Genomic DNA, 25846 nt, shown 5'->3' on the forward strand with positions numbered 1-25846 from the left:
GGCTCTATATTATCATCTGAGCACCTCAGATGTCTAGCATCGGATCCTAAAGCTCTCTTCAAAATGTTATTTCAGCAGTGCTTTTACGACATAAACTTGTAAACCGGTCTGAATGTTGGGATCTGTACAGGTGTGTGAAATTATGATTTTCTCTTTGCTATCGTCTGCCAGCATTTTCCTGGGAGCCAAGAAGCAGCCTCGTTTTGGGAGGGTCGGGAGTGCACCCAGTGACGTGTGGACAGCAGTGCTGTGAGCCTGTCTATGGTGTGTCTGACTGTAGTTTTTAGGCATTGGGCGGGTTTTTATTTCACCTAGTTGGTAGGGGACCGAGAAGCATGTTGCTTAGGCCCTGGGTTAGGTTTTGCAGGAGAATAGCCCCATCCTCTACTCAGAATTTCCAGCTGCACATTTGAGCCATAGGTAGTGTTGGGTGGTTGTAGTGAATGTGACAACTCTGGTGGATTGATGCTGGTTGCCTGAGGGACTTGAAGATTTTGAGACAAGAATAGGTTTTAACAGAAAGGAGGAACGGAGCATGGGAAGGGGGCTTCTGTGCTGTGGTCGACCATTTAGGGCTAATATATTGGGAGGAAATGGGGATCTGCTCACAGCTGACCACACTGACTCTGACACCAGCTCCACATTGAACAAAGAAAAGGCGTGAGAAGAAAAAGGTCTGAAGCAGCTTATTTAGTAGCAGGTAAATGTCTTAGTTTTCAGATAATTTTAGGCCACACAGAGATGTTGCGGGCAATAGATCCTAAAGTCAAACTGCCAAATGTCACTCTTATTTATTTCAGTATATTTCATATTAGATTCTGTGGCAACTCTTGGTCAGACCACTTGTCGTACCGTGCGGGGCGGCCTGCGGGGTCTCTGGTCCCGCTCCCCACACAAGAACGCAGGATACGGTGAGGCTGAAAAGGAACACCCACGGAGCCATAGGTAGGGGAGTCATACCACTATGGTCTCACTGGAGGCTGGGCCCACCGGACACGTGACCTGCCGTCCGCCTTTCCGCCAACCAACCGACCAACGACTCTCCTCCACTCTCTCGACTCTGTTCCACTCTCTCGACTCTCCTCTTCCGCTCTCTTCGGCTCTGCTCGGCTCCTCGGCAATCCTCGGCAATCCTTCGTAGCCGCAGCAGTTATACCAGCGGCCAATCGGCTAACCGGCCACAGCCGACGGCCAATCAGCCACAGCTGACGGCCATTCACCACCCGAGCCAGCACTCCTCCACGTGAGGCCGAGAGCCTGTAAACTAATTTCTGGGGCTCTGTCCCCACACCACTGCTCTTGACCTTAGCTCTGCGGATTTGGTGTTGGGCTGCAGCCCACCTGCCTTTCTTGAGAAAGTGGTGAGATGTGTGTGTGATGTGTGGCATGACTGGCAAGACCGTAGCCATTGAAAGCTTGTAGAGAAGGAATTTCCTTGAGTGGATGATTGAAACTAAATCTTTTTTGTCCCAGTTGTGATGTGTACTTGATACTATGTAAATAGGCAGTGCCAGAATTACAGGCACAGGATGGGTGTCAGAAACGTGCCAAGGGCTTATCTCTGTCAGCCCTGAAAAGGTAATTTGGAGTTTTGCCTGTATTCTGGAAGCTTCTTAAGTCTCAGGCTCTCCTAAGTACAGGCATACCTCGGAGATGTTGTGGGTTTGGTTCCAGACCTGCAATAGTGAGTTAATCATCTTTTTGCTGGTGGAGGGTCCTGCCTTCAATTTGTAAAAATGCCACCGCTGGGGAGCGCAATAAAACGAGGTGTGCCTGTGTGCACAGTATGGTTCTTAGCGGAGTATTCCAGGCAGCGAAGCTCGTCGCCTAAGAAGTGACAGCTTCCTAGTAAAGTGACAGAAGACAACACATAATTTGACAAAAGAACTGTAACCAAAAGCAAGCAAAACACAACCCTAGAAATGTGTGCAGATGTTCTGATGGCTAGTCCTGCAGGGGTCTCAGTCGGCTTCCTCTGCCCGGTTTCCACACACAGTCCCTTCTGGCACCTTCCATCACCCCGAGCAAACCTGCCCCCTTGACCGAATACTCAGGTTGCCCAGCAGGTACAGTCTCGATCCTGCAGCGTAATAGTGCTCACCTCAGGGTAAAGTGGCGACACTCATCGGCCCATGTTGGTTCACACAGGGGAGCGCCATGTTCTGGCACTTGTTTGGGGCCTGTGCTCTAGGGCAAAATGGGAACTCTGAAATGTTCATCAGTCCAGTGGCGGAAAGCAGATGGGAAGCCTGCCATCCTGCATTGTCCCATCCTGCTTTTCTTCTGTGAATCAACTGGCTTTTTGTTTTTCTTGACTGTGTTAACTGCTGCTGCCATGTGCGCCTTCCTTGTGCCCGCTCTGTGCCAAATGCTTTACATTTGTTCTCTCGTTTGACCCGTGGTCACCAGAACACAGCTCTGCTCTACTCAGGTCGTTGCCTCCTAGTTTGGTTGGGGCGCTCACTATACAAATCATTCTACTTTAAGGCTGTAATTATGTTAATAGATTCAACTGTCATCTAGTGAAACCATAAACTACTTCCATCTGCCTCGAGCCAGGAGCAGCTGAGCTCATTAGAAGCAAAAGCTGAACCGAGACACTGGCTTGAGAACTGAGTGAGGTAGGAAAGGAGTGAGGGCGGGAGGATTCCGTTGACAGTGGGTCTCCCACCTACCAGCTCCACTGGCCTCCCCTCCAGCAGCCCCCCGCCTCCCGCCTTTTGTAGGGTAGGGGCAGGGGCTGAATCTGTTTCTCAGGCCAGAAGGACACAGTGGCCTCAAAGCAATAATTTATGAGTTTCTGTCCTCACCAACCACCTCATGCGAAAACAATTTGCATGATGCCGAGCCGAACAACTTCGTTTCTTACAAGTGTATTTTGGTCTTCTGTAGAATTTTCATGGCTATTTCCAGACAAGAAAAAGGTTCTAATTTTACTTGCAGTATTTTGTTTAATAATTTAAATTCTTAGGTAGCTAGTTAAAGAACCCCCTAGAACGTCTCTAAGTCCGTTTTCCTCAGAAGTACTAGGTGCTGTGTACGGACGGGAGCCAAGCTGCCCTGCCTCTAAGTCCTGCAGAGAGGATGTGGGCAGGGCCGCTGTGACCTAGGCAGCAGGGGTTTCCTTCCTGTCCGTTCCTTGGCGGGGCCACAGGGTAGCTTATCACAGAGGTTTGCCCCTTATCTTAAAAGATACACAAACTACTGTTGGCATAACCTGACCAGTTTCAGTTTTCTTCCCTACACCTGATCTTTTGACTAGTCAGTTTTTCTCACTAGAAAATCCACTAGCTCTGATTTTTTGTCATTTTGGTTTTCTGCTTACAAAAGTAATACTCTTGGCAAAACTAACATTCAGTTACTACAAAAATACAGGCAGGGGATGTTTCCTGTAATCCGACCCTCCAGAGGAGGCTGAGGACTTGTCCCTACCTTGTTTGTCACATACGCAGCTTTTGGGGCTTGACGTCCTCAGAACATGTGCGTATTTCTGTGCTGGTACCTGTGGCCTCCCTCAGTCTTAGCAGCTGCGTAGTCTCCCCGTGTGGATGTTGTACCGGTTTATGTAACCAGTTCTTCGCAGTTTGTCTAGTTTTTTTATCAGCATTGCCACGATGACCACTGAACAAACACCTGTGCGTAGCTATGGGAGCGATTTTAAAGAACGAACCCGTTGACGGCCCCAGTAACATTGTTCTTTTACTTGGCATTTCCTCGGTTATTCCAAAGTTGCACCTTGACAGTGACTGGCCTTGGCAGCGCCTGTCTGTAGTGCGTGGGGACAAAACCTGCGGAAGGAGGTGCTCCGTTCCCAGCCGCGGCCTGGCCACCTTTCCTGCCCTTCGTCAGAGGGGAAAGAAAACAAGGATCCACGGAGATGTAGCTCCCGGTGGCATTGTATTTGTGGGTCTCTAAGGACAAATGCGACTGAGTCACCAGGAGGGGTGGCAGAGCTGTCCAAACCCCTTCTCACGCCCACAGACCTCCTTACGTTTCCAGGGCGGCCGTGCCCTCCAGCCTGCCCGAGGGTTCAGCCCCTCAACTCCTTTATACATGTCAATTTCATCATCTCCAACAGACAAAAGGGGTCTGGAAATTTTAAACAGGACTGTTGTGGGGACAGGGTTACTGTTTCCTAATTAATTATTTGACTTAATTGTCAGCCCTCACAAGTAAGCCGTTTGGTATGTAGCCACTTTAGCCAATGAACAGCTGGGCTCAGACTTCAACAAGTCTACTTGGGAGTGTAATTTAGTGCCATTCTAAAAGCGAAAAAAAAAAAAAAAAGCATTTTTAAATGCTCTATGGGGTTTAATGAGCATGGTGTGTGGAGTTGAGCAGGCTGTGGGTGTTGGAATTTAACTTTTACACACACAGTTTATAAAAATCTCTACTTTTCCTTTTTTACCCCCTAGATTATTTGCAGGTGTCTTTCCTCGAATGGCAGCAATCAGTCTGGGAGGTTTCATCTTCCTTGGTGCTTATGACCAAACTCGCACTTTGCTGTTGGAACTTGGCGGCGAGAGCCCATGAATCAGACGGCCCCGCATCCACTTCTTTCACGAAAGGGGGCTGCTGTGAGAACTGCCTCCCTTCCGGGGAGCAGCTGTTCGGCCATCTGAACAACAGAACACAGCGCTCAAACCCAGTTCTGCTAAGATTACAACATGGAGAATGCGTCTTCCGTGCTACAGGCTGGCCGAAATGATGTTGGCAGCCTATTTGCCAGACAGTTAAGAGAAAATGATGTCCACAGCGGTACTTTGAACCATTTTCTCAGAACCCTTAATAAATGAGTTTGGTAATGCTGAGTCCAGGCCCTCCAGAATGTTCATTTGATGTGCATGTGCTCTTTTATTTCTTGCCACCTGACAGCAGCGTCAGCGGAAGGCAGGGATGGTTCTAATTTACAAAGAATGGCTAGGCTGGGAAAAGGAAGGAGCCTTGGGGAAAAGTTGTATAAGTGGGTGGGTTTCTCCCCTGGGTTAATTACTGTTGTGTAAGCTTACAGTTTTGTTTAAAGAGAACGATCTACAGGTGCACAAAGACCATTTTTGCTGGTAACCAGGCTGTTCTGAATTACCCTCTGATTTAACCTATAAAAACACACACATATCATTTTGCAGGGCCGTGCCCCGTGGCCCATGTGTAAGAGAAAGAAGGCAGACTCAGCTTGTGACAAGGAGCTGAACCCCTCTCTTCTCCACATCAGCTCACAGGAGGGCTGGGGCCGGCTTTGCAAACTGTTGTTTCTTGGTTCCTAGTCAGTAAGGTTTATTGTCTGGATTGCAAGTGCAACGCTGGAAATAGAAGGGCTGAAACGGGAAGGTCACCATTTTAGAGCTTGACTCATATGCTCCAGGTTTTAGAAAAATTCAGACTTTCAGGATTTTGGTGGTGTTGTGTCTCCTCTGGAGCCACAGTATACAATTCCGCTTTCCCTACAGTTGTTTTTCTTTTTGAGCAAAAAGGTAATTAAAGGCAGAATGATTGCATTTGTTGGGGAATCTCTGGAATTAAATGGGACGAAACAATGCTGGTTAACGTAGAAGAGTGACTCGAGCCACACACATAACATTTATAAATGAACCTTTATTAAAGACACTTCAATTCCATTTGTTAGACACTTCAATATTTTACATGTTTCAATGTACATTGTACCAAAATTTCTATAAATAAATAACTTTGTACATAAAAGTAATACTTCCTCTTTCACATTGCCTCTCAGAAGCAGCAAATTCACATATGTCGTGGAAGTAACATTAATCAGTTAGCTGTTGAGAACAAAACTCTAAATGTGCTTACCTTTTGAAACAGTGATGACATTTGACAGTAAAATTTAACATAGGTAACCATTTTGTCAATATCTACCTTCAGCTTTGGGCTAAAGGACCTCGCTGTCTTGAGTGTTTAAGGACCTTGTTAGTTTCAATGTAATTTTTCCTGAAATCTACATTGGCACTCACAAGATGGTCAGCTACAGGTCTCCAAAGTGCAAATATACCCAGAGGCCCGGGCAAGGGCTAACCAACCCTTCTACCGTCCGAGCCTGGGTCTGTGTGCGAGGGAAGGACATGGACAGGCCGGCTCCGGCTCCTCAGTAGAGATACGCTAGCCCTGAACGCGAGGACTCAGCCCTTCTCTTCCCCTAAGACCAATGTAATGTTAAGTATATTGGCAGAACTAAAACATCACTATTGAAAAATCCACAGGTACCAACAGCAGCAGCCTCTATCGTATTAAAAAGCCTCAAATGACAATCGAGTGATGCTGACAAGCCCACATTTGCTTTCATCATAGAAGGAAGAAAGGCAGTGCTTAATTGTTTGGACCAAATGCTTGTGGTGGATTATAAACAACCCTCATCGTGCTTGGTAAGGACAGGACTGAAACCTTCGCGAAGTCACTCGCTGCAGAGGTACCTGCGCGGCACCTCTGGTCCCACGGGAGGTCTGCGGCAGGAACATCCCCGCGGGGCAATGCTGACATGAAGCCACTTACAACGCAAACAAAGTCTCTGCCTGTAAAGCACCCCCGGGGTCTGTCCTATGAAGTGCAGTATAAGTCCAAGGTCTTTCCAGCCTTCCTCCCCACCAAACCTCCTGGGAACAAATGTGGTTTGTCCTTGTATAAATTCCATTCATGCATTAAGGCACCAGAACTATCCCCCCTTCCAAAATTAAACAGCAACCTGATATGAAAAATAATATTGTCAAAATTGTACAATTGTTTTCTGTTCACCATGCACTAAAGATTAAAATATCCTCTGTAAAAGATATATAATATATATGAAATCTCTGAAAACTCTTATATACAATGGTATCAAACACATTTCTGCCTTTTGTACACAATAGCCTCTTGCATCTGTGCGCTTCAGCTGCAAGTTCTTTAAACTACGGGTACTCCACATGGAAGTTACAACTGTACAAATCAGTGACGCTTGAAGCAAGCTGCCTCTCCTACCTCTCTTTCCTGTAGAGATTGACACAACAAGAGCTGAGGTAGACAAAGCTAGACATGCGGTGCAAACAGCAGTGGCACACTCCGTTTCCCGGGGAGCTGTCCTGTCAGTGGTGTGGACTCAGGACGGCAGTCACATGCTTTGGGGAGGTGTCCATTGGAAAGAAGCAAGTGCTGGCCCTCGCTGGGGACGTCAGGAAAGCCCAAGGAGGCCGGTGTGAGCTCAGGGTTGCCTGCAGGTACCACAGAGGAAGGCTGGAGGTCTCTGGAGTCTGGCTCACACAACCTTGCTAACGTCCAAGAAGAAGCCCCTACGAGAAAGAAGAAGGCATGTCAGACCCTCTCACCTGGCTGTCTGCGTGCTCCCTGCAGCTTCTGGGGGCTCCTGGGAGGACAGGAAACAATTACCTTTCGCATCGTGAGGGGCGGCCGGCTTGTCCTTCGAGCATGCCGGCATTCTGTCATGGTTGCTGGGGTAGAGGGACTGCACGCGGTCAGAGTGAGCACCGTCTGCAGTCCCACTGTGCAGAGCCCGGGGGGAACGTTCTCGGTTCCCCTGACCAGGGTCCTGGCTGCTTGGTGGGCCTGGCTGTGCACTGTCCCTGGACACGGGCTGGGGACAGAAGGCTTGCTCCTCAGAGTAACTGTCCATCTCAGTGTTGCCATCGCTGCACTCAGCTGGGCCGCTGTGCTCTACAGGACACAGATGGACGGATCAGAGCCATCGCCCCTGAGGTGTCCACCCCACACAAGGAGCAGGCTGCTTCACCCCACTTACATCAGCTCCACCAGAACCCCCCTGACTCCCGTATGTTCACAGAAAAAGGACTGGGCAAACAAACACCAAGCCATTCATGAAGAACAGGGTCTTCCATGTTTAACCATTTCAGGGGAATTTCTTCATCAGACAATGCAGTCATACTACTTTGATCACAGAAAAAAAAAATCCCATTTGAATGAGATACCAGGCAGTGTTAGAAGTCTCTGAACCATCAGAAATGCAGCCTCCAAAGAGCCCTCGTGAAAGGTACTTGTGTTTGGGACTCGCCTTTTTATTTAATTTGCTTATAAATCTGGAAAGTTCATGCTCAGGTTCACTGCACCATAGGTTTAAGAGACAGCCTACTCTGGAACTAGAAGAGCCCGGCCACACACAGCTTCCTGTTTAGATATGGAATACCAAATTCCAAGATAGTCTCAGACCAATAATACGTCTCCCCCTTTCATTAATGAGGTCAACCCAAGTTCTGACTTCAAGAACAAAATTCCTGACGAAGCGCCTCATACCCATCTTCTGTGGCCCAGGTATCCCGTCGCCTCTCTCCAGCCCTTTCCACGGCTCCTTATTATACCCCACACAGGGCTTAGGTGGCCTGCACGCGATGCCGTGAGTGTCCGCCTCTGGAAAGGGGCTGGCGTCTCTCGGACAGACACCTGCAGTAGAGTACCGCCTGTTACAAACGCTGGGCTTAGCATGCCACAGTACGCCTAATGAAAGAACGGGCAAAGCTGCTGGAACAGTCATTTTGAAAATGTTCCTTATAAGGGTAGATCACTGGTCCAGCAAGGAACACTTTCTGCCAGCCTTCCCAGCAGGCAGGCCTTTCGGCAATCAGAGCCATGTGACCGAGTTCTGGGGAAGACACACCTGCCCTGCCCCAGGGCTCAGTCCCCCACTGGAGGAGCTCAGCCCGGGAGTGCTTCCTAGCATGAGAGGAGCTAAAACTCGAGTAAGAGAAGCTAAGCCCAATCGAGTGACTCCCTGGGGGATGGGTTTTTAACCCTTGTCTAGGTGGCACAGGCCAAGTCCCAAAATCCCAATAGAAAGCTTGAGTCACCCAGCCTTCTAGTTCAGATGTGCTTGAAGGAACGCTCTGAACCTGCCCTGGGGAGGGTCCAGGGGCTGCTCCGGCTCGTGGGCACAGTTGCTTCAGACTGAGGCCTTACCATTGGTCTCGATGTGCCCGTTGGCCTGATGGCCACTCTCGGTCCTGACCACAGCTTCCTGTCGGTCAGAAAGGGTCCCCTGAGAAGAGAGGTAGCTCGGAACATCTGGTGGCACGATGGTTTCATCTGTAAGGAGACAGGACAAACACCATATGTCCCAATCCTTTGTGGTGACAAGAAATGCAGACACACATTCAATGTCGGGCCCAGATGCAGGATGCCCCCCGCCCACGCCCAATGGTAGCTGCCCAGGCAGTGCAGACACTGGGGTCCTGCACTCACAGGGCCTCCCAGGGCCCCCTTAGCCGTACACCCAGTGCGGGAGTGTACATCAGACGTCTGAGTCCACAAAAGGCAGGAAAGTTATGGGAAGGGAGAGAAGGGACAGAAGCACAACACCGAGGTCACTGCAGCGGTAACCCACTGCGTGGCAGCCACGCCTGTGCCAGGGACGCCTCTGAACTTGCAAAGAAAAGCAGAGTTCGTAACGTACTTATACCTCAGAGAACTCCCTTTACTGTTAAGTTCCTGAAAGTTTACATAGTGCCAGCATCCAGAATGGCTCCACATTCCCCAAGTTCTAGGCTTTTAAACATACTGAAATTCTTCCGAAAGCCGCTGCACTAGCTGGCCTCCTTCGCAGATGTCACCGCCTACTCCTCCCCTGCAAAAGAGCGGCGGGGCTGACCTGTGTTGGTGACACTGTACTCCTCACTCTTCTTCCGCGTCTGGTAGATGATGCACACCCAGACCAGGGACGTCAGCACGATGCTGCAAACCACGGCGATGGTGAAGATGCCCACGGTGGTGCCGTCCCGCCGGCAGCCAGGGCCGGGCACGACGCTCAGCTGGCTGTGCGCTCGCTCAGTGCCCAGCGCGTTGGACATCTCGCAGGTGTACCGGCCTGCGTCCTCCGCCACCACGTTCTGCACAACCAGCAGCTGGTTGCCGGGGGTGAAGTGGTGCCGCTCCGTGAGGCTCAGGGGGCGGTTCCCCTTGAGCCAGGTGATGCGGGGCGGGGGGCTCCCGGTTGCTTTGCACTGCAGAGCCACCGTTTCTCCGGCGGACACCACGCGGTCTTCCAAGGGCGCCAATAAGGACGGGGTTTCTGCAAGTCAGAGGCCTTACGATTAGTACATGGGCTTCAGCTGCTGGAGATCTGCTTTGTCATCTGGACAAAGGACAACCCCACACATCAGTGAGGTCCATGACGTCTGTCACCAGGGTGCCAAGATTTTCAGAAGCCCTTCTAACACAACGACCAGATCAGCGCCATGCTGGGGCTCGCGCCTACGGGGAGACTGAATGAACCTGTAGCCACAGAAGCCCCTGCCGTCCCCCAGCTGTCCTGCGATGGGCCTGTGTCTCCTTTTTGCCAAGACCACACCTATGCTTCCCGATTCACAGAGCAGTTCTTACCTACAGTATTTTCTACCTAAGCCCTATCTTTTTAAGACATAGAACCACTTGTTCAAGAAAATCTCAGAAAGCAGCCTAAAGTGTTCAAGTAGCAGCAGCTGACCACATCCCCCCACCTCAGGCCCCACAGGACAGTCTCAGAACCTTGCCTCTGGGTACCTGTGATATTTAAGGAAAACACACACACACGGACACACTCGTGTAGCAAGAGGCGCACCTAAGACGGTCAGGGTGGCGTTCGCTGAAATGGAGCCGGCTGAGTTCTGGGCAGTACAGCTGTAAACCCCCATGTCATCCACTTTCACATCGGTGATGAAAAACACGTCGTCGTCCGGCATGACGTGCATGCGTCTCTCACGGGCAGCGGGGAAATCTGTGCCCCCGTCCTTCTGCCAGGCAATCTGCGGGTTCGGGTGGCCGGTGGCAGCACATTCGAGGCGGGCCATGGTGCCAGTCCGGATGGCAATGTCGTGGGGCATTTTGGTGAATGATGGCAACACTGTAAAATACATCCAGTCAGGGTCGGGTTACAGGAAAGCTTGATGCAAAAGCCAGGAAAATCCTCTGGGAAACAGACCCACACTCTGTCTGGCGTCAGTTCACCACCTCAGCACCCCTCATGCCAGTCTCTGCCCAGGGCCACTACTGCCACCTCTGAATGAGGAGCAGCAGGTTTCCAAGGGCGCCCAGCTTCCCCGGGGCATCCTCACCCCGAGGCTGGCTACAACCTCCTCACATGAAGGCTGTGAACGAAACCTCTCCCCTATTCTTCCTCATATGGCCATCAGGTTATACCCCATCAGGGTGAGGACGGGACGCTTGCCAGCAGGCGGGAGCCTGGGAAACAATATCTGCTGCAGCAAGATGCAGTTACAGAGGGAAGGAGGACATGCCTTCACCCTGGGGAAAGCAGTGGGATGGCTCTTCCCTCTTGAAGCATTTATCCCAACTATCTATCCAGCCACATGTCAGGAACCATTATAGTTCCCATCAAGGTTGCTTTGGTGGAGAGTCTAACAGTTCACTGAGTTTTTTGAGAAACACGGAGGACTCCCTCTGAACAGCCAAGACAACCAGCCAGAATGTGGTAAAGAATGTGTTTTTCTGTGGTCTGTGAGGGCTTCAAGAACACTTCGGTTCCAGCATTTTTCAATTAGAGGTTTAATAATCAGGAAAATCTCTTTAGGTTATGGGGCTGGGGAGGTTAACTACTCAAGCTATTTACCTCTCCTTCTACCCTAAACTCACTACAACAAATAGTCCTGAAGAAGAAAGCCACCTCAGCAGGTTTGAAAGCTGTTACCAACTCAAGAATCCTTGTCTGACACCTGCAGGACCACCGCTGTCAGGCCAGCACTCACACCAGCCTTGCACTCCACGGCGTCCGGAGAGGTGGGCGCCTGGCAGCCCCCACCACTGACGGACCTGGCTCCACCCAGGCTGGCCTCTGGCTCCAACGCTGTGCCATCTACTCAGAGGGCAGCAGCTTCCCCGGGATCAGGCTATGCTTGGATCTGGATACTAGACATCTTGGTTTATAGACGGTAATAAATGCATAAAAATACAAGGCTTGGGCCCACAATTTCACTTAATAACTGGATAAAGTCACCAAACACAATCCACTGAGAATAATGCTTCAATCTTCAAAATCTGCCCTGGGCACAAGCCAGGCAGTGTTACAGTGTGTCTCCTGGCCCTACACGGATGGGTAACTGAGAGAAGGATTACGCGTGTGGATTCGTCAGAACCCAGCACAGAACAAAAACAATGGCACCTCCATACCGTTCACAGTGAGCCTGGCCTTGTGTGAGTAGGTGGAGCCGAAGTGGTTGGTGATGACACACTGGTAGCGGCCCTCGTGCCCGAAAGTGACACGGCGCAGGTGCAGGACGGTGGTGTACTCCATCACCGTCCCATCCCGTGCGCGGACGTGGGCTGAGTTCTCCATGTCGGCGTTGGCTAGGGCCTCGTTATCCTTCTTCCAGGCAAAGGTCATAGGGGAGCTGCTGCTGCTGGCGGCTGAGCACGTGAACCGGATGTCCTTGCCCACCACGGCCATGGTCGTCTCCGGTTGGGTGATGATCTGTGGCTTTGGTAAATCGTCTGGGGAGAAAAGAGCCAACTCTCAGTCCCCAGGCTCTTAGGATGTACAGGGACCAGCTGCTGTCCAAGCAGACGGAAAATGGAGTCAGACACTGAGCAGGGACCAGCTTTTTCAGGAAACCTGCACAACCACAGCTCCACCGAATACTCTGAGGGACTCACAACATGGATATCTAGCCTTATTTGGAAATTCATGAGCACTGATGGCCTCTAAAATCACACACACTCTGATTACAAATAAATTCACCAGGACTCAATTATCAAAGAAATCAGCAGTTTCCATGATAAAACTACAATCAGCTTTACTTGCTAATTTTAAGACAAAACACTTAACACAGAGTCAGGAACTACCGTGGTTCCCCGAAAATAAGACCTAGCTGGACAGTCAGCTCTAATGCATCTTTTGGAGCAAAAATTAATATAAGACCCGGTCTTATAGTAAATATAGTAAATATAAGACCGGGTTATAGTAAAATAAGACCGGGTCTTACACACAACAGTTTAGTGGTTACCAGAGGGTAAGGGTGGTGGGGGGTGGGAGATGAGGGTAAGGGGGATCAAATATATGGTGATGGAAGGAGAACTGACTGGGCGGTGAACACACAATGGGATTTATAGATGATGTAATACAGAATTGTACACCTGAAATCTATGTAATTTCACTAACAATTGTCACCCCAATAAATTAAAAAAATAAAAAAATAAAAAAAAAGACCGGGTCTTGTATTAATTTTTGCTCCAAAAGACGCATTAGAGCTGATTGTCCGGTTAGGTCTTATTTTCGGGGAAACACGGTAGCAGTCATGACTGCACAGACCTGACCCATAAACTTTCCTCCAAAAGAGTGGGTACTTCAGGAATGTCAGAATAAGAACTTCTGAAAATCCGCACCTCCAATAAAGCAATGAAAACACTAGCAAAATGATCATAATCAGCCTTTTCAGAATTCTGTAAAATAATTGAAGGCTACAGCAACCCATGGAGTGTTGATCAAGGTAACGTCTGAATCTCGGGAGGAAAAGGGAGCTGTGTGGCATTTTAACTTACCCTAAGTCCCACCCCTCTCTTCCCAACTCTATGGTATCCTTGAAACCCAGCAGCCTAGCAATTCCTGAGGGGCACAGAATGGTTTGGGAGCTTCCCCCAAAACCCCATCCTCAGGGCGTGTATTTACTGGACCTGATACAGTTTGCTCAACAAGAGAAGCCCTATTCCCAGGGCATTTAATGAAAACACTCAGCAGCCACGGCTGAGGCAGTACTATCAATTGGGGCCAAAGAGAGGCGGGCCAAAAAATGAAAATGGAAAATCAGGTCACTGAGATATTGAAAGTGGGTTTTGAAAAGGCCCAACATATTCCTGAGGGTCTAGAAGGCCACATGCATGCACAGGGCTATGTGCACACCCAGAGAGTCCTAATTTCTTCCCTGTAACTGATCCCCATGGACGATCAGTGCCAACAAGAAATGATGGCACACCCCCAACATACAACAGAGACACTGGGAAAAGGATGGCAGACTTCTTAGTTGAAATGATTTAAGGACTTACTACCCAGGGACAGGCTTCATGGCTACCCAGAACAGACTCGACATTTGTCCAGCAAAGTCACTAAACAAACAAATTGTAGTAAACCAACCCTGTGGGAAGGCACAGGGAGAATCTGATTTCCAGAGGGGCCACAGTGTTTTATTTTAAATGCCCAGTTTTCAACACAAAAAACCTACAAAATATGCAAAGAAATGGGAAAACAGCAGCCAATAGAAAACGGTCCTTGAGCAAGCCCAGACCTTAGACTTGTTAAGGACTGTAAACTGGCTCTACAAACATTTCAAAGAACTGAAGGAACCATGTCCAAGAAAATTAAAGTAGGTGAATCCTTTACCACCAAATAATACCAATAGAGAGATATAAGTTGTAAAAACGAACCAAATATGAGTTTTAGAGTTCAAAAGTATAACTGAAATGAAAAGTTCACTGGAAGGGCTCAATAGAGGAACTGAGCTGGCAGAAGAATGGGTCTGTAAACTGGAGACAGGTCAACTGAGATTATCCTGCCTGAGAAACATAAAGACAAAACAATGAAGAGAGCCACAGAGACTTGTGGGATAGCATTAAGCATAATAACATACAAATAATGGGAGTCCACGAAAAAGAAAAAGGCACAGAAAGAGTATTTTAAGAAATAATAGCCCCAAACTACCCAAATTGAAAACGTGCATTTACACATCCAAGAAGCACAAACTCCAAATAGAATAAACACAAAGATGCACACCTAGGCATGTCATAGTCAATCTGTCAAAAGAGAAAGACCGCGAATCTTGAAAGCAGCAAGAGAACAGCAACTCATCACATACAAGAGATCCTCAGTAACAGATAATCTCTCATCAAAAACCATGGAGGTCAGAGGCAGGAGGAAGACATATTGAAAGCATTGAAAGAAAAATTCACTAGACTGTCAATTAGGAATCCTATATCTGGCAAAACTTTCAAAAATGAAGGAGAATTAAAACATTCTCTGATTTAAAAACAAAAAAATTTGAGCTAGTTCATTGCTACCAGACCTGCTTTACAAGAAATACTAAAGGAAAAAGTATCTATCCAGGTTCTCTGCCCATTTTTCAATTGGATTGTTATTTTGTTGTTGAGTTGTATAAGTTCTTTATATATTTTGGATATTAGCCCCTTATTGGAGGCATTGGTGGCAAATGTCTTCTCCCATTCGATTGGATGCCTCTATGTTTGATGATTTCTTTTGCTGTGCAGAAACTTTTTAATTTGATATAGTCCCACTCATTTATTTTTGCTTTTACTTCCCTTGCCTTTGAGGTCAAATTCATAAAATCCTAAGACCAAGGTCCATAAGTCTATTACCTATACTTTCTTTTATGTATTTTGTTTCAGATCTTATATTTAGGTGACAAATGGCCAACAGATATATGAAGATGCTCAACTTCACTAGCTAGTAAGGAAAGGCAAATCAAAATCACAATGAGATAGCACCCCACACCTGTTAGAATGGCTATTATCAAGAAGACAAGTAATAAGTATTGGAGAGGCTGTGGAGAAAAAGGAACCCTCATACACTGTTGGTGGGAATGCAGACTGGCACAGCCGCTATGGAAAACAGCATAGAGGTTCCTCAAAAAATTAAGACTAGAGGGAGCATTTGAGCTCTTGCTCCCTGGCATATGTTATCAAATAAACTCTTACAAAAATTCTCAAAAAAAAAAAGAAATTTAAAACTAGAACCACCATATGACCCAGCAATCCCTCTTCTGAGTAGCTACCTAAAAAATTTGAAAACATTTATCCGTACAGATATATGTACCCTTATGTTCATTGCAGCATTATTTATGGTGGCCAAGACATAGAAACAATCCAAGTGTCCTTCAATAGGTGATTGGATAAAGATGTGGTACATACATGTATACAATGGAATATTCCTCGGTCATAAGAAAAGATGAAATACTGCCATTTGCAACAACGTAGGTGGATCTTGAGATTATCATGCTAAGTGAAGTAAGTCAGACAGAAAAAGATGAGAACCATATGACTTCACTGATATATGGGATATAAAATTGAAAGCAACAAATGAACAAGACAAACAAGAAACGGAAAACAAGACAAACAAACAAGAAACAGAAACTCATAGACACAGACAACAGTTTAGTGGTTACCAGAGGGTAAGGGGGGAGAGAGATGGCAGAAGGGGAAAAGGGATTAAATATATGGTGATGGAAGGAGAACTGACTCTGGGTGGTGAATACACAATGCAATACATAGACGACGTATCATAGAATTGTATACTTAAAACCTATATAATTTTATTAACCAATGTCACCCCAATAAATTTAGTAAAAATTTTAAAAGCATTTGACAAAATCCAACACCCTTTCATGATTAAAAAACAACAACACCTCAACAAATTAGAAATAGAAGGAAATTCTGCAACTTGATGAAGGTCATCTATGAAAAAACCCACAGCTAACCTACTTAATGGTGAAAGACTGAATGTTTTCTCCACAAGATCAGGAAAAAGGCAAGGATGCCTGCCCTCACCATCTCCAACAATGTACTAGAGCTTCTGGCAAGGGCAATTAGGCAAGAAAAATAAATAAAAGGCATGCAGACTGGAAAAAAAAGAAGTAAAACTATATTTTTGCAAATGACATGATGATCACATAAAAAGAGAATCCTAAGGAATTTACTGAAAAACTATTAGAATAAACGATTTCAACATAGCTGCAGGATATAAGATTAACATATAAAATTTAATTGTATTTTTATAAACTAGCAATGAAAATTTGGAAATAAAAATTAAGAAAACCATTTAAAATAACACCAAAAAGAATTTTAAAATATTCAGTGTACATTGAAAACTACAAAACATCACTGAAGAAATTACAAAAAAGCTATAAAAAAATGGAAAGACAATCCCATGTTCATAGATTGGAATGATTTAGTATAGTGATACTCCCCAAATTAATCTAGAGGTTCAATGCAATCCCTATTTCAAAATCCCAGTTGTTCTTTATGCAGAGATTACAAGCTGGTCCAAAAATTAATGAGGAAATGGAAAGAAACCACAATAGTCAAAACACTTCAAAAAGAACAAAACTTTAGAACTACATAAGAACTAAAATCATAAAACTCTTAGAAGAAAACAAGTGCACATCTTTGTGACCCTATCTCGGGCAAGAGTTTCGTAGATCAAGAGGACAAATGACAAAGGAAAAAAAGAGAAATTTACTTCATCAAAATTTAAAACTTTCGTGCTTCGACCATCAAAAAGAAAGAAAGAAAGAAAGAAAAAATTATAATGCACAGATTGAGAGAACATATTGGCAAGTCATATGTCTGATGAGGGTCTTGTATCCCTAAGACCTTCTTTCCCCAAAAATAAGACCTAGCTGGACCATCAGCTCTAATGCGTCTTTTGAAGGAAAAATTAATATAAGACCTGGTATATTATATTATATTATATTATATTATATTATATTATATTATACCCGGTCTTATATTAAAATAAGACTGGGTCTTATGTTAATTTTTGCTCCAAAAGATGCACTACAGCTGATGGTCTGGCTAGGTCTTATTTTCGGGGAAACACGTTATATAAAGAACACTTACAACTCAATAAAGAAACAAAAGACCTAATTAAAACATGGGCAAAGGATCTGAACAGCTATTATTCCAAAGCAGATACACATATGTCCGATAAGCATGTGAAAATATAGTTAATGCCATCAGTCATTTGGGAAATTTAAATCCAAACTGTAATGAGATTCCACTTCACATCAACTAGTATGTAGGTAAAATAAAAAAGACTGTAACAAATGCAGAGATGTGGAGAAATCAAAATCTTCACACACTGCTGGTGGTTATGTAAAATGGTGCAGCCACCTTTGAAAACAGTCTGGCAGGTCCTCAAAAAGTTAAACATCAAGTTACCATATGGACACAGCAATTCCACTCCTAGGTATGTTCCCAAGCAAATTCACACAAAAACTTGAACACAAATGTTCACAGCAGCATTATTTATGATACCCAAAAAGTAGAAACAACCCAAATGTCCACCATCTGATGAATAAATAAAACGCATATCCAGACAATGGAATATTATTCTGCCATTTAAAAAAGAATGAAGTGTTGATACATGCTAAAAAATTATGCTAAGTGAAAAAAGACAGTCACAACAGACCACATATTGTAGGATTCCACTTCTGTGAAGCATCAAGAATACATAACTGATAGAGACCTGCTGTCGAGTAGTGGCTGCAGGGCCTGGGGACAAGGCAGTGATTGCTAATGGCGCTGGGCTTTCTTTGAGGGGTGATGAAAATCTTTTAAAATTAGAGTGTAGTGAGAGTCGCACAATTTTCAATATTGTAAAATCCACCAAGCTGTACACTTTAAAGGAGTGAATTTCAAGGTATATAAGTTATATTTCTCTTTTTAAAACAACTTAATAGAAATACAATTCACCTATTTAAAGTATACAAGTCCATGGCTTTTAGTATATTCACAAGTATGTGCAACCACCACTACAGTCAATTTTAAAAACATTTCCATCACCGCAGAAAGAAACCCCATACGTTTTGGTGATCGTCCCTTCTCTTCCATCCCTGCCCAGCCCTAAGTAGCCACTACTTTTACCTCCCACCTGAATCGGTTTCCCTATTCTGAGCATTTCATGTGACTGGGATCCTACAGCATGTGACCTTTTGTGACTGACCTCTTTCACTTAGCATAATATTTCAAGGTCATCTGTGTTGTATGACTGACTCCTTTTTTATAACCAAATGATATTCCATTGTATGGCTACACCACATCGTATTTACCCATTCACAACTTAGTGGGCATTTGGGTGATTTCCACTGTTTGGCTATTACGAATAATATTGCTATGCACATTCAGGTACATGTTTTTACGTGGACATATACTTACGTTTCTCTTCGACTTGCATGGAAGAGTAGAATCATACTGTAACTATGTTTGATTGTTTGAGAAACTAGCAACTGTCCAGCAGTGCAGGAAGGTTCAGATTTTCCCCCATCCTCACCAAAACTTGTTATCTGAATTTTCAGGCTAGCTATCTCTCTAGTGGGTATGAAGTGGTTTTATTTCAATTTTATAAAAAAAGGAGTGAGGGTCTCCCACAGAGCTTGAACCTTGATCTCCTGCCAGGTGCAGTCATGATTCCCATTAACACTTGACGATTGTTTTGGTGGGAGCCTGAGTTAACATGCAGAGGTGGGGGAAGAGATGTGGAATCAACAATTGCTGTAATCCAGAATATGCCAGGGCCATAGGCTGGATGCTGCATGTGGCATGTCAGGTCCTACCCTGGCTCACCCAAAGGGAAAGATCATGCCCTATGGCAGGAAAGAAGGAGTAAGGGGCAGAAAAGTAAATCTCCAAGAGCTCCATAAACAATTTCAGTGGTCAAGGACCACCAAATACTTGATGCACAATGGCTGCACAGCCCTTTTGTCCTAGGGAATGGCAGCTATATGTCCCTTCAAGTCTACAGATGTTACCATAAGACTGATCAGTAAGAAAAGCTGCTACCACGTTGAAGGTGTTTGTAAGGCTTTTTGCTGGACTGGATCAGGAGGATGGTGGTCAAGCCTGCTCTCAGAACTGGTGGTGCTGGTGGTGGTAGGTGGATGTGTGGAAGTGGGGCACTTGTATCTTGACTTCAGCAGACACACTAGCTATGGCTATGCCCAAGAAAGTAGGAAGAAAAGTGGGCCACAGGGGTCCCCATGCTGCTAGGGTGTACTGGTTAGGGTCTTCAGGGCAGACTGGGGACGGAGGGCGGCAGGGACTCACCTGCCCAGCAATTCCAGTTGGGCCTCGAAATTCCACCCACGCTGCTGCTCAGAGCAGAAACCAGGGACAACCCAAAATTCATCACATTCTTTGACAACATCTTACGGACCATGAGGCTGCATTATTTCTATCTGAGCTAGTGCACTGGATCCCAACCATCCCTGGTTCAAAAAGATGGCAAGAGCTCCATTCCAACAATCAGAAGGAAAATGGAATGTTAAGCTCCAAGTGCAGATTTCAGTGGTTTGGAGAACAGCAACCATGCAAGTCAACGTCAAGGAATTATTTTTACTGCAGCAACTGTTCTCCTGAGACTTGTTCTTCCTGTATTTAACCTTTCATTTTTGGGGTTGGAAAGAAACACACATTAAAACCCCAGCCTCTTACGCTGAGGAAATTCACAGCTAAATCCGGGCACCACAGCCCTCTAGAAACAACACAGCTATCTTCCTGTAAGTGAAGATTCTGATGTGTAGTTGAAGCAGCTCATGCTCCCTTCTGATTGAATGTGTGTACTCCAGGAACCACATAACGAGGTGACTGTACAGTAAGCGCTGTGTGCGGTTTCAGTGGAAAATGAGTTGCATCCAGCAGCTGATTGGTAACCATGGGTTGGGGTTTAACCCTGATCGTAGGAATCACTGCCACAATGAACAGTTAGTTCCTCCTGGCCTCCTTCCCTTCATAAACAAAATCACGAAGACATTCTCACCACACACGAAACTCTCTGGTGGCACAGAGAAGATGCTCTGGCCCTTGAGTGACTCTGGGTGGGCACAGGTGGCTGTCACGAAGGCCTGCAGCATCCTGCCCAGTAACCACGGGGGCAGCCACTTCAGCTGGCAGTCGCACAGGAAGCTGTCACTGCTGATACGGCTGAAAGAAAAACACAAGGGACGTTTGAGGTGTGACTGGACAAAAAAGGAATACTCTCTCAGAATACAGAACGATCGAGCATCTCCCAGCAGCTTCTGTCATTCACTGCTGCAAGCTGTAATGGGAAGTGATTTTTCTTACAGTTCCTCTCCAATGACGCAGAGCAGTACAAATCATCTACCTGGACATTTTGGTAAAATGCAGCTTTTTGGCTCAGTCGGTCAGGGGTGGAACCCAAGATTCTGTATCGCTAATAAGCTCCCAGGTCATGCTGACACCACTGGAGTTGATACATGTTCTAAGACAGACACTGCTCCTATGTGACCGCTGGCTAACTTATCGGGCCTCTGACCATCCAACAGAGAGGAGTGGCACTGTCCCCTCTCTGCTTGTTCCCACTCTCCTGGTAAGCCACCAGGAGCTTCTAAATTCTATCTGAGACTTTGATCTAAATTCCGAAACAAGTCCTGAGAAAGGCTCTATTTCTCTAGGACTGTTATTTTTTTATTTGGCAAAGCTGCATGTGTTCTCCCAAGTGTAAGCCTGGCCAAGGCGCTTCGCTCTTGTTTGTGTATTTATCTCCACACCAGCTACTCAGGAGACGAGATCTCGGCCCCACTCCCTAAATAGCACTCGTTAGTTAATTGCCAATGCCCGGGGAGCATGAGAACGCACAACTTTGGTTTTGTGAGGTTCCAACCCAAACAGAGAATATTTTCTTTTTCATTTCTCAGCAACTGAGGATCAGCTTTTTAAACAGAAATCGGAATTGCCATCTCAGTGGACATTCCTTCCTGTGGAGTCACTTGAAGATAAGTCAGCCAAGGAGTCTAGCTGCCCTGTTCCTGGAGGACCGCAAGGCCATGAGCTAAAGAGTGGCGGCCAGCCCACAGCACGGATGAAGACGGGGCTTCCCCTAAAAAATCTATCTCCAGTACATGGGGACAGAAAGGGGTGCGAGTGTGCTTAGGAATTCCACAGTGTCACATGGGCCAGTATTATGGCAATAGCCTCCTTCTCCACCCACCATTTTCCTAACTTGTCAAAAAAAACAAGCAAACGGGCCGCTTTTTCATTTTCTTCTATTTCACGCTGGCCTTCTAATGAGCAGAGAAGCTATAAACCTAGTGAACAGCAAGGAAGAATGAAATTGAAGCCTGAGAACCCAAGGCTAACTAAAGTAAGTAAAATTTCTTCCCTCCTGGTCCTCATCGGTCCCAGATTAGTTAGGCGTCTTAACTTATCAAAATCATTTTGGGAAGTGCTTTTTCAAAGACTGAAATAATTGATCTCAAAGCCATTATAACTGGGATGCTTGCCCATGTTAGACCTTAGAATCAGCATTAGATTCTGTACTTTTATTTGATGGTCAGGTCGCTCTGTGCTTAGAGCTAACTGGAGGGCTGTTCTATCACGTAGTTATTGTAGGGGCAGCGGGGCTCTCACAGCTGACCACAGGGACATGGCTGATTCCTGCTCAGCCTCTGGGAGCTTCGCAGCATGGGAAGGCTGCCGCCTGGCCCTGGGCAACTCATCAGCCTAGGTGAGGAGCGGGCAGGACTCTCCTCCTGCCAGAAGCACCTCCAGCTCCCCATCCCGGAGGCCCCTTTCTGTGTAGTCAGCAGGAAAGCCTGGAGCTACTGCACATGAGTCTAGAGGAAGATACTGGGCCATCACTGTGAGACTTTAGGCACTTACACGGGGACAGGGACATATTGCACTGGAGCCATAGGAACAAACTGGGGGGGAAAACTGACAATTTGTCCTTGATCAGAAACATATGTGGAAAGGGTTAAGACTCATGCCACACACTTAGTGTATTTGTTAGGCCTAGGTCCCCTGAGGATTTCCTTCTTCCTCTACGATGAAACTCATCTCAAACCAGTGTCCAGACCTCACAAGCTAGTGGGCACTCAGGGTGGAAAGAAAGCTTCCTGAAGAGTTAGGCCCAACAGGACAGATGGAGAGGAAATGGAGCCAGACAGTGAGGACACTGGCCCCTGAGCTGCCTTGCACACACATGTACACAGACACACATGCACATGCACGCGTGTACGCATGCACACACACATGACTGTAAAGACAAAGGCTAGGCCAAGAGACTGGGGAAGGCGATCGCCGGCAGCCCCAGCGCTCTGCAGACTCCCACCACTTCCTCCACCAGCTGAACGTGCAGCCCTGTCAACTGCTAACAGGCACAGGCTCCACGGCTCCCGCCTCCAGCCATCCTGACACTGCTGGCTCACATCATGCATTTTCATGATTCCAACTCAAAGTGTGTTTCTAATCATCGCTGGTGGAAATTCACCCAGAGGGTGACTAAGTGCACAGCACAACCTGCCTGGATCCGATGAGGGAAGAAAACAGCCAAGCAGAATTAACCATTTCTCCCATCAGAGGGCTGAGCCCAGGGCCAGCCACAGCTGGGCACAGGCAGTGACTGATGGGAAACCCAGGCAGAGGGCCCAGCGGAGCCTCCAGAACCTCACAGAAGCATCTGGGGCGGGGAGGCTGCGGGTGTCCAAACACATGGAAGGGTCCAGTTAATCCCAACTAGAAAACTGCCTCAGGAATTTTTAGGAGACCAAAAGGAAACTCCTCTCCCTGTCCTTCCCTCTTTCTCTCAAAATATCCTCTTCCCATTTAATCAGATCTTTTTTACTTCCAACATTATATTTGAAAAGTTTCAAAACGGAAACGTTGAAAGAAATGCACTGTGAACACTCACTCACCACTTACAATACTTGCTTTGCTTTGTGTGCTTATCACATATCTACCCGTGTACCCAGCCTTCTGTGGGCTCCCATTCTAAGGTCATGACCCTTCTGAAAAAGAGCATCTACCTGGCAGACTTGAATCTCCCAGCAAACTGAAGGTCACAGGTGAGAGGAGGTAAGCCCATACCGGGTCCCCTCTCCTCCCCTCACTTACCCTGGAGTGTCACCAGGGGCCTGCTTCCTGCTTTGGTTTCCAACCACGGGGGCTGCACCTCCCTATTTTCCCATGCCACCCCCTTCCCCCAGAATCTAGGGTTCACCGGGAGTGGCCTCAGGAGCAAGGATGAGGTCAGGGTGCAAAGATGGCCATCCTTTGGCATCTGCCACTTTGTCAACACTTGTAAGAACCAAAAGCTACACCTTTAGGGAACTAATATTATGGTAGGACTTGTTGACTCCAGAATCAGATTATGTGTAGGAAGAAGAAAGGAAACTTGGGTATTGCTACCTGAATACCTACACTAGCTCCTCTGCCTCAGACGAGGACATGGGTCAACTCTTCTAACCCTCTTCATTTACCCAAGGGCCCACGGTGACAGTCTGCAGTGGCACCACCACCGCCATGAACTATGAAGGGGGCCTTGGAGACAGATGTGGGCTGGGCACCACCTCAGTACCCCACAATTATCTGTGACCATCCCACAGGTATCTCTGCCCTGCTCACAGCCCACCAAGTTCTTTAAAGAAGCCCCTCTCAATATAGGCCCTTCATTTCAAGCAAACCCAAAAGATGAAAACTTGCCCTTGGCATAATTAAAGGGATGGTTCTATACGTCATAGAGAGTTTATTTCACATCATGCAGAACAGTAGTAAGTAAACTACAGCCCGCAGGCCTATGGCCTGTTTTTGTAAATGAGAGTTTACTGGCACACAGCCACACACGTTCGCTTATGTATTATTTATGGCTGCTTCCTGCTACAACAACCGAGTTGAGTTGCCATGACAGAGACCCTATGGCTCACAAAGTTAAAAATATTTATAATGTGGCCCCTTAAGAAAAAGTGTGCTTACCCCTGATTCATAATAAGCCCCCACAGGGCATTTTTTAAAAAAAGACAATTTAACTTACAACTATAAACAATCACAACTATTACATAAAACAAGGCATAATGCAAGTAAGGTGCTTCTTACTCTGAAATTTTCTACTCGTGTAAACTGGGCCCTGAATCCCAGGTACTTACAGCTCTTTGAGATTCTTCATCTTCACAAAGGCATCGAACTGGACAGACCTGATAGCATTCTCTCCAAGGTTCCTGCAAAAGAACACTCTTTACTTACGCGGAGCAGGCCAGTACCCTTGCAGTCAGCACGTGTGAGCTGAGGCTCAGGGTCTTTTCAGGACAGCCCTGGTCTTACCCAGGGAACCCCAGGTACTAGGCTGACCCCCAAATGCCACTGTAAAGGGCACCGTCTCACACAGGCTGACACAGCACACGGCGTGACTCTGGAAGCAAGCCAGACTGAACGGCCGCATCAAAGCTGGGCTAAGGCCGCTTTAGCAAGTCAACATGCAAACCTTTACCCACAGAATCCAAGTCAAACTTGCTTCAAGGACAAGATAAAGGAAGAATCAAGTATGAGAGGCATCCACCTCAGATGGTGACAACGCAAACAGCTCAGTGCTGTTCCCTCCTTCTCCATCCAGGCTCTGAGCGACCACAGCAGGAGAAAACCTCCCAGCGAAGCCCAACAAATTTAAGCTGCTTGAGAGAAGGGACTAGTCTGGCCCAAAATAACGCATCGGCTCGGGATGGGAAGGTAACCAGGGGCCAGTGCCATGGTGAGGCCGGATGGGTGGCAGGGCTTTATCCAAACACCAACTGCACTAATTGGGAGCTCACCAACTGGCCATATGTTCTGTAACTGTTCCTGGCATAGGCGAAATAAAGGCCAAAGTTGAAGCCGCCTTATAATGAGAAGGAAGCAGCTGGCGTTTCCAAATCGCCTGTTTCTCGGTTTACAAAGATGTGATTAAATTGCTAGCAGACTTCCCCGCAGCCGCGTTTGGCAGGCCTAGGCTCAGGGAAGGTCTGACAAGATACTCACAGGTGCTCCAGGCCTTCCAGCCCTGAGAACGCTCTCTTAGCCACAGACTTGATCTTGTTTCCAAATAGCGTCCTGCAGGTTCCCAACATCCAAAAACGGGAGGGGCGTTGGGGAGGGCGGGGAGAGACAGGGAGGGTTGGGAGAAAGAGAACACACAATTAGGGGAGTGCTATCTGATAAGTCTGTCCAGTGAGAGGCAGGTGGAAATCTGACCTGCGCTGAGCTTACGGGGCTGAAGTATGCAGGCCTTCCCCTTTCTGAAATGAAATACTTTTATCTTTATTAGAATTTAACAGTGATGACAGGTTGGAATTGCAGGCACTGTCTCGCCTAAAAAAGGCCCCTTGCGATTTTAAGTGGAAATCACCTTGTCCAGCCCCGG

General features: G+C 46.8%; 2 protein-coding genes across 6 annotated transcripts in view; one reads left to right on the top strand and one right to left on the bottom strand.

Moving 5' to 3' along the window:
• Window positions 1-4811, top strand: part of SLC25A26 (solute carrier family 25 member 26) — a 153188-nt gene extending 148377 nt beyond the window's left edge. For all 3 annotated transcript variants that reach the window (XM_019757175.2, XM_019757179.2, XM_019757178.2), the window contains one exon: window positions 4416-4811. In XM_019757175.2, the coding sequence (XP_019612734.1) occupies window positions 4416-4533 (118 nt within the window). In that variant the 3' untranslated portion in view covers window positions 4534-4811. The remainder of the gene's footprint in view (window positions 1-4415) is intronic.
• A 761-nt stretch (window positions 4812-5572) lies between these two features.
• The window catches only part of LRIG1 (leucine rich repeats and immunoglobulin like domains 1), a 116336-nt gene continuing 96062 nt past the window's right edge, over window positions 5573-25846 (bottom strand). For 2 of the 3 annotated variants that reach the window (XM_019757173.2, XM_019757172.2), the window contains 10 exons: window positions 25465-25536; window positions 24600-24671; window positions 20477-20640; window positions 12109-12429; window positions 10544-10825; window positions 9596-10015; window positions 8908-9033; window positions 8248-8394; window positions 7369-7653; window positions 5573-7271 (listed from right to left, as the gene is read on the bottom strand). In XM_019757173.2, the coding sequence (XP_019612732.2) occupies window positions 7012-7271; window positions 7369-7653; window positions 8248-8394; window positions 8908-9033; window positions 9596-10015; window positions 10544-10825; window positions 12109-12429; window positions 20477-20640; window positions 24600-24671; window positions 25465-25536 (2149 nt within the window). In that variant the 3' untranslated portion in view covers window positions 5573-7011. The remainder of the gene's footprint in view (window positions 7272-7368; window positions 7654-8247; window positions 8395-8907; window positions 9034-9595; window positions 10016-10543; window positions 10826-12108; window positions 12430-20476; window positions 20641-24599; window positions 24672-25464; window positions 25537-25846) is intronic. The other variant, XM_019757174.2, reaches the window with a different exon arrangement.

Source organism: Rhinolophus sinicus, linkage group LG10, assembly GCF_036562045.2.
Source record: "Rhinolophus sinicus isolate RSC01 linkage group LG10, ASM3656204v1, whole genome shotgun sequence".
NCBI classification, from domain to species: Eukaryota; Metazoa; Chordata; class Mammalia; order Chiroptera; family Rhinolophidae; genus Rhinolophus; species Rhinolophus sinicus.